Source organism: Phalaenopsis equestris, unplaced genomic scaffold, assembly GCF_001263595.1.
Source record: "Phalaenopsis equestris unplaced genomic scaffold, ASM126359v1 Scaffold235834, whole genome shotgun sequence".
In the NCBI taxonomy this organism is placed as follows: Eukaryota; Viridiplantae; Streptophyta; class Magnoliopsida; order Asparagales; family Orchidaceae; genus Phalaenopsis; species Phalaenopsis equestris.
This window is the reverse complement of record NW_018253691.1, coordinates 29,933-42,531: the sequence shown is the minus strand read 5'-3', so window position 1 is coordinate 42,531 and position 12,599 is coordinate 29,933. Positions and strand designations below refer to the sequence as shown.

Genomic DNA, 12,599 nt, shown 5'->3' with positions numbered 1-12,599 from the left:
GAAATTGACAAATTATATTTAATTTTTAAGTAATTAATTACTCCCTGGAGTAATTTAATTATTAAAAATTATTTATAAACCTAAAAATTATGAAATTTTAAGGGATCAATCCTAACACCCTTAAAACATTCCATGCTTTTTACAAGGCCAGTAAAAATCCCTAGAGCCAAGTTTACCAATTTTCACCAAATTTTGTAATTATTTCTAAAAATAATTATAAAAAATAAAAAAATTGGAAATTAAATATGAAAATGGCTAGAGAATTTAGGGTGACAATGTTAAACCTTAAAATGACAATTTTTAGCCTATGGAAAATTTAAAATTACAATTTTGCCTCTTAGGGTTAAAATTGTAAATTTTAAATTTCATTTAAAACTCTAAATTCCCTTAGGCTTAGACATTGGTCTTGAATGGCCAGCAGGATTGACGTAATCCTTGTCCTTGGATCCAATTTCCAAATTAGACCTAGGGTGAACCTAGACCCTAACCAACATTGGGTTTAGTGACTTTAGTCACCCCCCTAAACCTCTGGGTCCAAACCAGATGAACCCAAATCAAAATTTCAATCCCTGGACTTAACCCAAATGAACCCACATCATACTTAGGTCCAACCTACACGAACTTAAGTCAAAAATAAAAATATTTGGGTCTAACCCAAATTGACCCAAATCAAATTTAGACATTTGGGTTCAACCCAATTGAACCCAAACCAAACCAAACTAAAATTCAATTAGTTCTAATCCCAATTAGGCTTAATTATCCTTAAACTTTAATTAAATCAGGTATAAGCAACCCTTAAATCATAATTAGGTCTAACCTCAATTAAGTTAACCCTTAAATCTTAACCACATTAGGTTTAAGTGACCTTTTAAATCATAATTAGGTCTAACCCAAATTAGACCTAATTAATTTAATTAAACCTTACTTACATTAAGTTTAATTAACCTTAAACCTTAATTAGGTCTAACCTTAATTAGACTTAATTAATCTAATTAAATGTTAGTTACATTAGGTTTAATTAAACTCAAACTCTAATTAGGTCTAACTCTAATTAGACCTAATTATTCTAATTAAACCTTACTTACATTAGATTTAATTAACCTTAAACCCTGATTAGGTCTAATAGGGGTCGGCAAACCTGCTGCACAGCAGGAACAGGTCGACAACCCCTCTAAGACTCACCAGGAAGACTCTTTGCTATCAGCCACCTTAGCTGGCGAACCTCCACCAGTCGGCCACTTGGGCCGGCCAAACCAGTTAAAATTAGTTATATTAATTATTTGCTTGTTATTACCAAGTTAAAATTAGTTGTGATTAAAAGAATTGGATGAATAATTATTCTTTTAGAACATGAAAAAATTAATATCCTTAAAGAAGCATAGAAAGTTGTTAATGTTATATATTTTTCTTCATTTTTAAGTAAAAATAATATAATTAATAAAAATATGTTATAAATAAAATAGCAACTTATTACTCTTAGATTATTTATTAATTAAAGTGTCATATAAATAATAATTTTTTTAAAATTATGAATAATTTAATATATTTAAAGAAGTATCAAAATTTATTAATATTATATATTAATTTATTAAAAAGAAGATGACTTAAGTAACTGAAACTTATGGCAAATAAAACTAATTATCATTCTTGTATTAAATTATTTATGAATGAAAGAATAAACTCCATAATTAATTTTAATAAATATCTTATTATTTTTTGAAAAAAAACATTCCTTAATAATATTTCACTTACACTCACCACACACACACACACACACACACACACACACACACACACACACACACACACACACACACACACACACACACACACACACACACACACACATATATATCTATATATATTTCCTTCCTTGTTTTAACATGCAATTAAGTTAAGTTATTGCCATGAATCAAAATTTTTAAGTGGAGGAGGTGGTATAATATTTAAATCAATGGAAGAAGAAGAGGCTCCAAACTTGTCCAACCATTTTGTAGTTAAATTGCTTTCTCTATGAATGTGACTATAAAGCACTTGCACTTTATTCACTAAACTTTCTATTTATTTCATAATAATGATCAAGTACCAAGATGTGTTTGCCTTGCCCTTAATCAGGTAATGTAAGTGCATAGAATCCAACTCTAAATGAAGATACTTCCAACCCATCGAGCCAACAAACTTTAAGAGTGAATAGAGTATCATATGCTTTGGCTTCCAAAGGTGAATTAACAACACAAGGAGAGTAGAAGTAAAGTAAATATGTCCAATTCCAATTTTTGAACAAACCACCAGCACCAATTATAAGTTAGTTGCAACTTCCATCAGTATTAACTTTGATCCAGGATCTTTGAGGTGTTTTCTCAATAAGCCAACAACACTCTTTTCTTGGCAGGTTTTCTATGTGGGATTTTGAGTTTATCCAAAGTTTGATACAAACCAATAAAGGACTTACTTGAGATAACCAATAAATAATTGCCTTAGGCAAGTAAGTTAAAATGTTTGACACAACCAAATCAGATTGAATATAAGATTCCTCATGTTTCCAATTATTTTTGTTCATCCTAATAAAACAAACAACAATAAAAGATAGCATATGAGAATAGTGTAGTTTAGTATTTACCAGACAATAACCATCTCTGCTAGTTATTGTGTAGTAATAATGTCTTAGTGCTCCATGCTTACCGAGGTCCTTTGATTTGCTCTCTTTATGGTCCTTATTACATCATTTGTGAATCTTGGCATATATTTTACACTTACTAATCCTTTGAAGATGTTAGAATTCAAATTATTTGTAAATTATACAGCAATCTTATGAGTTGTCAATTAGGAAAAGAAGGAAGAGTTAGGAAAAAAATGAGATTTCAAGTAATAAGCTTCGAGATTTCAGTGAAATAGGTCTAGTATAAGAGATTGTACAAATTTGTGTAATATTGGATTTTATTGTGACCCACTTTATAGTAATAGGTCAAAGTTTGAGCACTTCTAAAAAGATAGATATTCAATTACTTGAATAGAAAAGGACTTATTAATTACTCTCTAAAAAATGTATAAGACATGCAAAATGATTACTCATATTTGTAATTGGCTTGCCAAGGAGAAGTTGTTGATATCCCTTGAGAAAATTGCCGAATAATTTTTGAGCTTATAAGATTATGCTTGAGCTTTATCAATATCATGAGGTATCCAAGAAGTTGGTGGGTTCAACATATGTCTAGAGAATTCATCATGTGTCTGCAAAGTTATTCATAAACCGAGCGAGTTCACCATGAGTTATGCTATCGAGGTGGAGTCCCTATAGGTTTGGGCTAATTTGACTAAACTGATAACGTTTTGAGTGAGCTCGTTTTTTAAATATTCATGATATTTGGGTGCACAAAAACAACCCTTGAATTGTCGCAATAGATTATCAATCAGTCATTCCATCGCAACAAATCACTATTTTCAAACTCCATTAACGCAAAACCAAAGGCTTTGAGACTAATTAATGATGCAAACTTCTCGTTAATTTTTAAGTTGCATGGCATTCTGCATATTTTACACGTAATATATTATCATTTACTTCGATCAAAAAACAAATTTGAAAATCATTTTTAGACAACATTCTGAGTCTGGTATATTAATTAAATAAATTTTAATGTCTAGTTAAGTTTAAGTCAAACTTGTGTTAAAAATTTATGGATCTAAGTTGATCCAACTTTTCATGCTAGAAATCTAATTTATAATTGCATTAGGTGTATCAGAGGTGGGATCTTCTTTTTAATAGTGGCCAAATTACGCCACAGTAGACTTAATTCTAAAGAAAATAAAAAAAATTAAATTTTCTTATTAATTTTGGGCAAATAAAAATTTTTAAAAATATTAAAAATATATTAAAAAATTATATAATTAAGAAAATAAATTTCAAGCCGGCCGGCCGGCCTGTGATCCGGTCCACGATCGGGTGCGTGTATGTATGATGTAGGTATAGATCTAATGATGAAATCAAGATTTAAATATTTGAGTGGTAAACTCAGAATAAGACATTATTACATTCCCATAAATTACTGCATAAATAAAACATTGATAAACATCCATAAATATTCTATTCCAACCTAACATCAATTACCGTCATTCTTTTACTTTGTCATTACATACACAACACCATGAATAAACAATCAAGGCATTTACATCCTGTAGGGCATAAAAATGAGCTCTCATAGAGCCAAGCGATCCGCTGCCGAGATTGTCGTCGGAATTGCACTAGAGAGCAGGTCGGCCAATAGGGCCTGCCAAAACTGCCCTGGAACAAGCCGAAAACCCCTCCAAGTCACCAGGAAGACTGTTTGTTACCAGTCACCTTGGCTGACCAACCTCCACTGGCAAGCCACTTGGGCCGCCAAACTTGTCGACAACCACTTTAAGCCAATTAGTCGGTCAACAGAAAAACTTCATAGGGGAATAATTTCAAAGCAGCTCCATTTAATTAGCCTCATAGAGATAAAAGTCTAAAGCATATTAGCATTTATCGTGCATACCTCACTGTCAGGCTTTAAACGCATGGTGTTTTCTAAGTGTATAAAAGAATATTTTTTTCACAAGGGGCATGTCGAGCTAGTGAAGTTCCCTGACTTCTCTGACTCCACAAGACTCTTACAAGACTCACAGTACTCCATAAATCACAAAGACTCGCACAACCTCCACAAAGACTCTAGATGGGTGCCTCCCCTTCTCAAAATGACTTTAGAACTCCTCCTCAACGTTTAGAATTAATCCTTACATATAGAGCTTCGAAAATGACCAAGGGTTGCTTCAGACATCTCTTCAAAATTTGGTCTTATTCAACGCATCTTCAAGAAAACAAATGTGGCACCTAGGCGTTAGATGCCTAGGTGCCAGTTGCAATCTGCATCTGACGTCTAGGCGCCAGTTCGGCTGGTTTCATAAATTTTCTTTGGTTTGGCCCATATTACTCCTTTTTGATGTATTTTTGCTCATTTTTGCTCTTAAACTCTTTTTCTTATAACTGTAATAAAAAACACACAAAATATCTTTCATTAAAACATAATATCCTTAAAAATGAGTATAAAATGTGCATAAAAAATAGGTAATTTTAAAATGAATCACATACCACCCAATTCTTATATATTAATAAATATATAAATGTATATATACGTTAAAGGAAGGTATTTATATGCATGCCACCCATTCTATTGTCTTTACATATCTAACACCTAAACTGTGATTTTCTTTTGTTCCACCCGACCACCTGGGCCGATTAACCGACGTTAACGAATCCAACAATAAGAAAGAACTCCAAAAGGATAAGTTCGAGCGTGAAAAAGAACGGAGTACCCTTTGCGACTCTCTTTAAGTAGGGGCACATATGAATGTATAGCATAAAAATAGGTCCTCACCGAGCCATGGGAGTTGTTGTCGAGATCATCATCAGAATCGGGCAAGAGACTGCAAGATTTTCTGTCAGTTGGCTAATAGGGCCGGCCGCCCTCCTGGATGGGCCAAACTTGCCATCCGACCTGAAAAGGTCTGCAACCCCTCAAGAGTCATCAGGAAGGCTCTTTGCGGCTAGCCACCTTGGCCAACCAACCTCCACTGTTAAGTTTTAAAAACATGATGTTTTCTAAGTGTATAAATGAATATTTTATTCCCTCAGTAAAATGGGCATGCCGAGCCAGTCAATCACCCCCTTTGAACCTGCCACCTGGCCGACCACCTCAACCCGACCAGCTCGTGTTGGCCACCTCTCAAACCAAATATTTACATATATACCACCAATTTCTTATATATTAATAAATATATAAATGCATATATAGCTTAAAGGGACGTATTTATATACACACCATACAATTTTTTTTGTTTACTAATCTAACAGCTAAACTTTGATATTTTATTTGTCATCTGGCCACTTGAGCCAGATATCCGACGCAAACGAATCTAGCAGCATAAAAGAATTCCAAAAGGATCGGATCGAGCAGGAAAAAGGCCGGAATACCCCTCGCTGCCCCGTTTAAATAGTCATATTTGTAATTTCTTTTCCCCATTCTCTTTTCTCTATAATTAGAGGACCCCTTGGCATGTAAAGGGGTCCACCCCACACATTTAGGAAGTTTGTTCCTCTTCTCTTTCACTTGTATTATAGCTGAGCTCAGGGAACACCCCTATTTGCCCCCCTGACAGGGCAACCCTCTCTCTCCTTCTCTGTCTCTCTTTCTCCAACACCCCCCCCCCCCCCCCCCCACCTCCCCCCAGAATCCGACTTTATTCCTTGGGCATGGTCCAGAGGACAAATTTGAATTCAACAATGCAATTTCCTCTCTCCCTTCTCTTTTCTCTATAAATAGATGATCCTTTGGTATTTAAAAGGGTCCATCTAGGCTCTCTCTTCCCCCCTCATGTATGGAGCTTGCTTTTCTTCTCCCTCTCTTGTAACCTAAACTTGTGTGGAATAAAAAGAGTCGCTGAGCTCGGGGACCACCCTATTTTGCCTCTCGATGTAGCAACCCTCTCTCTCTCTCTCTTTCTCTTTCTCCACTCCCCATAATCGGGCTCTATTCTTTAAACATGGTTCAGAAGAAAGATTTGAATTCAACACATACAAACCGCCCAATTCCTATCTATTTACATATCTAACACCAAAAGTTTTTTTTTCATATTTATAGCACCAAATCTTCCATATCATTTCAAAAATACCTTCATTTTAACTTTTAAAATGTTAAATATATTTTTTCATGCAAATAAAAGATGATATGCATGTAAAAACTGAAATTTAGCTGTTTAATATATAAATATACAAGAATTGAGTGATACACATGTAAACCTTCCAAAAAAAATATTTGTAAAATGAAAAACTAGTTGACCTAATCCTAACATTATTAAATTTATTCATATAACAAAGTAAACACAATAAATTTTAGTCAAGCTAAAGAAGCAACCTCCCTTAAAAAAACCCCCCGCCCAACAAATTGCCAATTAGGAATTGAGTTGGACATTTCAGCTCCTCTCTTATCTCTTCACAGAAAGCTATCCCAACCCCCACTTTAATCCCTCATTTGTAATTACCAAAAAAAAAAGATCATTTTTAACTCTTGCACGTTCTCCTTCCTCACCAAACGCTTTGCACACAAAAGCAAGAAAAAGGACGAAAAAAGATCTGAATTATTCATACAATGGAAGGCTTTTAGTCACTGTTCCTCCCACAACTGCTCCGATGCCAATTCTTATTTTAGTTTCACGGTGCTGAAGAAAGCTTTTATTTTTTTTTTCTGTCTCCCTCTGGATCTTAAATTACACTTCTGAATTTTGATTACTGTCACTGTCACTGTCTTTAGCCTTTTTATTACTAGAGAATTGAGACTGCTCAACAAAAACTTCCTTTTTTTTTTCTCAAGTAAAGATGGAGAAAAGATCCACATTTAATAGTTCTTTGAAGCAATTATATGAATCACCAATAGCTCAGTTTGAGGTTCCAACATCAACATCAAATTTGGCCATTAGTAACCCATAAATAAAAGTAATATATGTGTAGAAGATTCTTCTTGACTATGCTTCAGTAGACTTTACTAATAATTTTTATTTATCAGCAATATTAGAATAATAATATAAACTTCCACTGTACTATTTCATCTGAATAAACTGTATATTTGAAAAATCAAAACGGATGTGTCTGCTCTTCAAATATAGAATAGACTAAAAGCTTTCCTAAATATTCTGAAAAATATGGTTTTGCTTCTTCTATTTGATGAGATTACTGTTGATCTTTTTTAATTTGCTTCTAGAGACCAAACTGCCCTACTTCAAGAGCTATGTCAGAGGAGAGTTTACCTTGAGCTCTGCTGCTGTGGATCGAGTATTTAATTAATTCTTCTGGTCCTTTACAAATCTCACATTTTTAAATACCCGCTTGTCAGAATCAACTTTTCTAGAGCCCTGGAGTACTTTGGCCAACTAAAATAATAGATAAATTTATATATGAATTATTATGGAACATATGGCCAAATTTAGCCTATCTCGCAAGAACAACAGTGTAAGCAAGCGATTAAGGGTTGTTTGGTTGTCTACATTAGTAAGATATTGCATTTTATTTTTGTGTATTTTATTTTGTTTGGATGTTTGGTATGGAATAAAATAAATGCAAAATAGAGTTTTGTGAATCTCTTTGCTTCTAAAATTTATGTATTTTAGATATGTTAACTTCAGTGCATAAATTTTAGAAGAGCATCACCTATTTTGATTGGATGCAAATCAATTATATTGAATATTTTTACATAAATGCCACACAGTTCTTAAATATTTACATATACAATGCTTGAATATTCATATTTACATGCATATCACCCAAATCATTAACATCACATCAAAAATGTCATGAAAATTCCATATTACCAACCTTTTTAAAAGTGAAATATACAATTTCATGCCCAAGTTTACGACATAAAGATGTTATAAGTGTAAAAATCAAAATTTTGGTGTTAGATATATAAATACATAAAACTTCAGTGGTATTTATATAAATTTCTCATTTTAAAAACATCCAAACCACACACCTCTAACAAATCATGATTAAATAAGTGAAGAAAAGTGCTAAAAAACTTCATTCTCGACACGATTACACTAATCTCGAACCTATTACTCGTTTGATCTTTAGCATGTCATTGACTTAACAGCTATTATATACATGATTACTACCAATCCCAAGCCTATTTTACATCATAAGTCCTCATTAAATACTGTATCCGACGGTCATGATTAAAGCCAAAAGAAACTATCAGAGACTGCCTCTACACTTGTACACAACCATGTTTCTCCATGAATACAAGATATCATTGGAATGGCATGCGAGAACCATCCAAATTATTCTAAACAACAACATTATCATATAAAAAGTGGGGACTATGACATTATTTCTCTCACCTTCTCAATCCCACCTACTAACCTTTCCTTCATATATACTCCACCTTCCAATCACTAGACCAATAAAACATTTTCTTCATTTCCCCTCACTCTTCCCCTTCCCAAAATAACTTCCTCAATGAAGTCACCAACTTCCAACCAAAAGAAGAACTCCATCTCCTTCTACATCATCTCCCTCTGCTTTGTCTTCTTTGTTGTGATCCTTTATGGTGAAGACTTCGGTTGCATCCTTAGCCAATCAACCTTGAAGTTGCAAGAGCCGGAAGAGGAGAAACCAGATCAAATTCTTTCATTACAAACTGAGCAAGGTGAGAAAGCTTACAGGCCTTAATTGTTTTGTTTTTTTTTTGGTATTGATTGGCTTAATTATGTCGTAGAGAAGGATTTAGTGGTGCCTTTTGCGGTAGAGAGGGGAGAGAAAGAATGTAATTTGTTTAGTGGGAGTTGGGTTTATGATGAAGAGACAAGGCCGCTGTACCAGGAGGAAGAGTGCCCTTATATACAGCCTCAGCTTACTTGCCAGGCTTATGGGAGACCTGACAAAGGCTATCTTCATTGGAGATGGCAGCCTCATGATTGTGATTTGCCCAGGTATGGTTCAAATTCCCTTGCGAAAATATATAAGTTTCAAACCACTAATGATTTGGATTTGAGTTCAGATCAGCAGTTGAGAGACTCAAACATGAGAACTATCTTCTTCTTTCTGAAAAACATTCAAATTTAATTTTAGATTTTTTTCCCCTTCTTTTTTTATGAATGAAGCTAACGTAAACTGTATATAGTTAAGGTATTAAGTGTGCTTGATTAAGAAGGAAGTTATATTTGTCAACAAATTTGAGTGGCTTTAATTCAAGTATGGAAACTCAGGACAAATGAATCATAGGAAGTTACTGCTTCTAGGAAGCTGATTCACTAAGTTTTACAAGTTTACTGAAATTTTAAGTGAGTGACACAGCTAATTCGTCATTTTAAATTGGTAGAAGGTAGGAAAATTTTGCAATATTCACATGTTTTTGCTGATGGTGCATGTGCAGCATCTATTTTTAATTATGGTTTTGTTTCCTGAAGCGATTTAAAACTCAAATAAATGTTTAAATCAAGTACCATTGTTTGGTGTTCCTTATCTTTATTTTTTGGAGTAAATATGGTAAAACTGCGTAAAATAATAAAAGATGCTACAAATACGAAAAATTGTATATGGCTGACAAATACAACTAGTTTGTGGAAGTATGCATTACAAAATCAAGCTCACCTTACCCGTGTGTTGAAAATATTTTCATTTAATACATCTTTCACATGTTTTTATTTTAATTTTTAAAAATAAATTATTTTGTTTTTAAAATATTCAAAAATGGTTTTATTTTGAGTATTTTTAGAAATAAATTGATTTTTTCGTGCATAAAAAATATTTATTTTATTTCAAATAAAAAAAATAAACAAAATAAAAACAAAGTTGAAACCACCCCTTACTTACAAAAGACTTTGAATTTAATCTTACCTCAAATGGATAAAAATTAGAAATAAAAATAAAAAAAATCAAATTAATTGACAAATATATTAATAAAAATAATTTTTCTACTTGGAAATAAACTTCCTTCTTTATGATTCCTATCACGCTTGTGTCATACACTATACTGATCACAGTTTAAATCAAAGAAAAAAAAAATCAAAACTTTTTTAGAATAATGCATTTAAGATGTGTGTATAAACTATATATATTTCAGCTTCAACGCCACCTTCATGCTGGAGAAGCTAAGAGGAAAGAGACTGATGTTCATCGGCGACTCCTTAAACCGCGGCCAGTTTGTCTCCCTAGTCTGCCTCCTCCATCGATCCATCCCTGAAAACTCCAAATCCATGACAACCAACGGCTCACTCACCATCTTCCGAGCCAAGGCAACCAACTCAACCCCAATCAACTCTTCAAAAACTATAAAAATTTCTCAAACTCTAACCTACTGTTTCTGAAGCAGGACTACAATGCCACAATTGAGTTCTTCTGGGCTCCATTCCTCGTCGAGTCAAACTCAGATGACGCCATTGTTCATAGAGTAAGGGATCGAATCGTTCGTGTTGGATCAATTAACAAGCACGCTCGGCATTGGAAGGGCATAGACATTATGGTCTTCAATACCTATCTTTGGTGGATGACAGGACAGAAGATGAGGATTCTGTAAGTTTCTGTTCATTTCCCTCAATTTTTGGTAATTTCTATATAAAAAAGGTGTGATTTTGGGGTCCTGCAGTCGAGGTTCGTTCGATAGTGAGAACAAGAATATCACGGAGATGGTGACGGAGGATGCTTATAGATTGGCTGTGAGGAGAATGATGAGGTGGGTGGAGCAGAACATGGATCCCAAGACAAACAGGGTGTTCTTCGCTACCATGTCTCCTTGTCATGAGAGGTTAGTTATAGGCAACCTTTATAAATGTTCGGTAGAGAGTCTTTTTTGTTCTTAAATCAAATCTGTCAATCAATTAGTTTAATAAATCTGCCAAATAATCCATCTGAATTTACTGAATGTGCACTTGACATGCACTAATGAATATGATTAATCAACTCATTCAAAACTTGCAAAAAATTTGTTATTTAAAATGAAAATTTACATAGACAACACCCAATTCTTATGCATTTACGTATTTCACAACAAAATTGTGTTTGTATCATATAACAGTTACTCATATTTCTTACAAACAGGGCATCTTACCTATGAATGAAAATGTAAATTTTTATCGCTAGAAAGTGTGTTCGCGAGAAAGTGTGTTTAGGAAGGAATGACATGCTGTGTTCGTAAAAAAAATGAGAGTTTTGATATGAGATATGTGTAAGTTCACAAGAATTGGGTGTTATGTATGTGAAGTCCCTTTTTTTAAATTAAATAAAAAACCAGGAGCAAAATTCACCATTTTTTTATCAAAACAAAATGCTAATTCAACCTGCACTCAGAACAGCATTATTTCATGAATTGATACATAATAACATATTGTACGCAGGAGTGCGGAGTGGGGTGGCGAGGCCGAGGGCAACTGCTATGGAGAGACGACGCCAATAATGGATCCAAATTTCTGGGGGAGCTGTTCCAGAAAGAGCATAATGAGTCTGGTGGGCAATTTGTTCACCGGGAGAAAGATGCCAGTTACGATTCTCAATATCACTCAGCTCTCTAATTACCGAAAGGACGCGCACACATCCATCTACAAGAAGCAGTGGAACAAGCTCACAGCAGAGCAGCTCGCCAACCCGAAGAGCTATTCTGATTGCGTCCACTGGTGCTTGCCCGGGCTTCAAGATACTTGGAATGAGCTCTTGTATGCTAAGCTTTTTTTTCCTTGAAATTTTGTTTTCTTTCGATTCATTGTGGCACTTAGTATTGTTTTTAATTGTTAATTTTTTATTTGTTGTTGATGATGTGTTGTGTTGGGCTGTTCTAATTGTACAGTTCAAATTTTCTCTGAGGTTGGGAGGTTTACGCTCATGATTGTTTTGATTTATATGCATGTCGTTATGTAGAGTTGGACTGCCTGAGTTGGTTAGCTTACCATAACGAAGAGAACGAACGAGAGTCAATTCTTTGTTTTGTCGCTTCTGTTTCTTGTTTGGATTTTTTTTTTTTCAAATGGATTTCTCTGATTGTTGTCTTGAGGTCGGTGATGACCACATTATTTTGAAATGTTGGGAGCAAGTTTTTTGT

General features: G+C 34.0%; 1 protein-coding gene across 1 annotated transcript; it reads left to right on the top strand.

Annotated features, from left to right (window-relative positions):
- Positions 1 to 8,963: 8,963 nt before the first annotated feature.
- Positions 8,964 to 12,382, top strand: LOC110039205 (protein trichome birefringence-like 33). Its single transcript, XM_020744195.1, has 6 exons — positions 8,964 to 9,215; positions 9,285 to 9,498; positions 10,632 to 10,803; positions 10,881 to 11,080; positions 11,154 to 11,312; positions 11,902 to 12,382. The coding sequence occupies exons 1-6, from the start codon at positions 9,026 to 9,028 to the stop codon at positions 12,239 to 12,241; spliced, it is 1,275 nt and encodes a 424-aa protein (XP_020599854.1). The 5' UTR covers positions 8,964 to 9,025; the 3' UTR covers positions 12,242 to 12,382.
- Positions 12,383 to 12,599: the final 217 nt, after the last annotated feature.

Coding starts and splice junctions, on each gene's coding strand:
- LOC110039205 (XM_020744195.1), top strand. CDS start 9,026: ATGAAGTCACCAACTTCCAACCAAAAGAAGAACTCCATCTCCTTCTAC. Junction 9,499..10,631: donor CATGATTGTGATTTGCCCAG/GTATGGTTCAAA, acceptor TATATATTTCAG/CTTCAACGCCACCTTCATGC. Junction 11,081..11,153: donor GGACAGAAGATGAGGATTCT/GTAAGTTTCTGT, acceptor GGGGTCCTGCAG/TCGAGGTTCGTTCGATAGTG.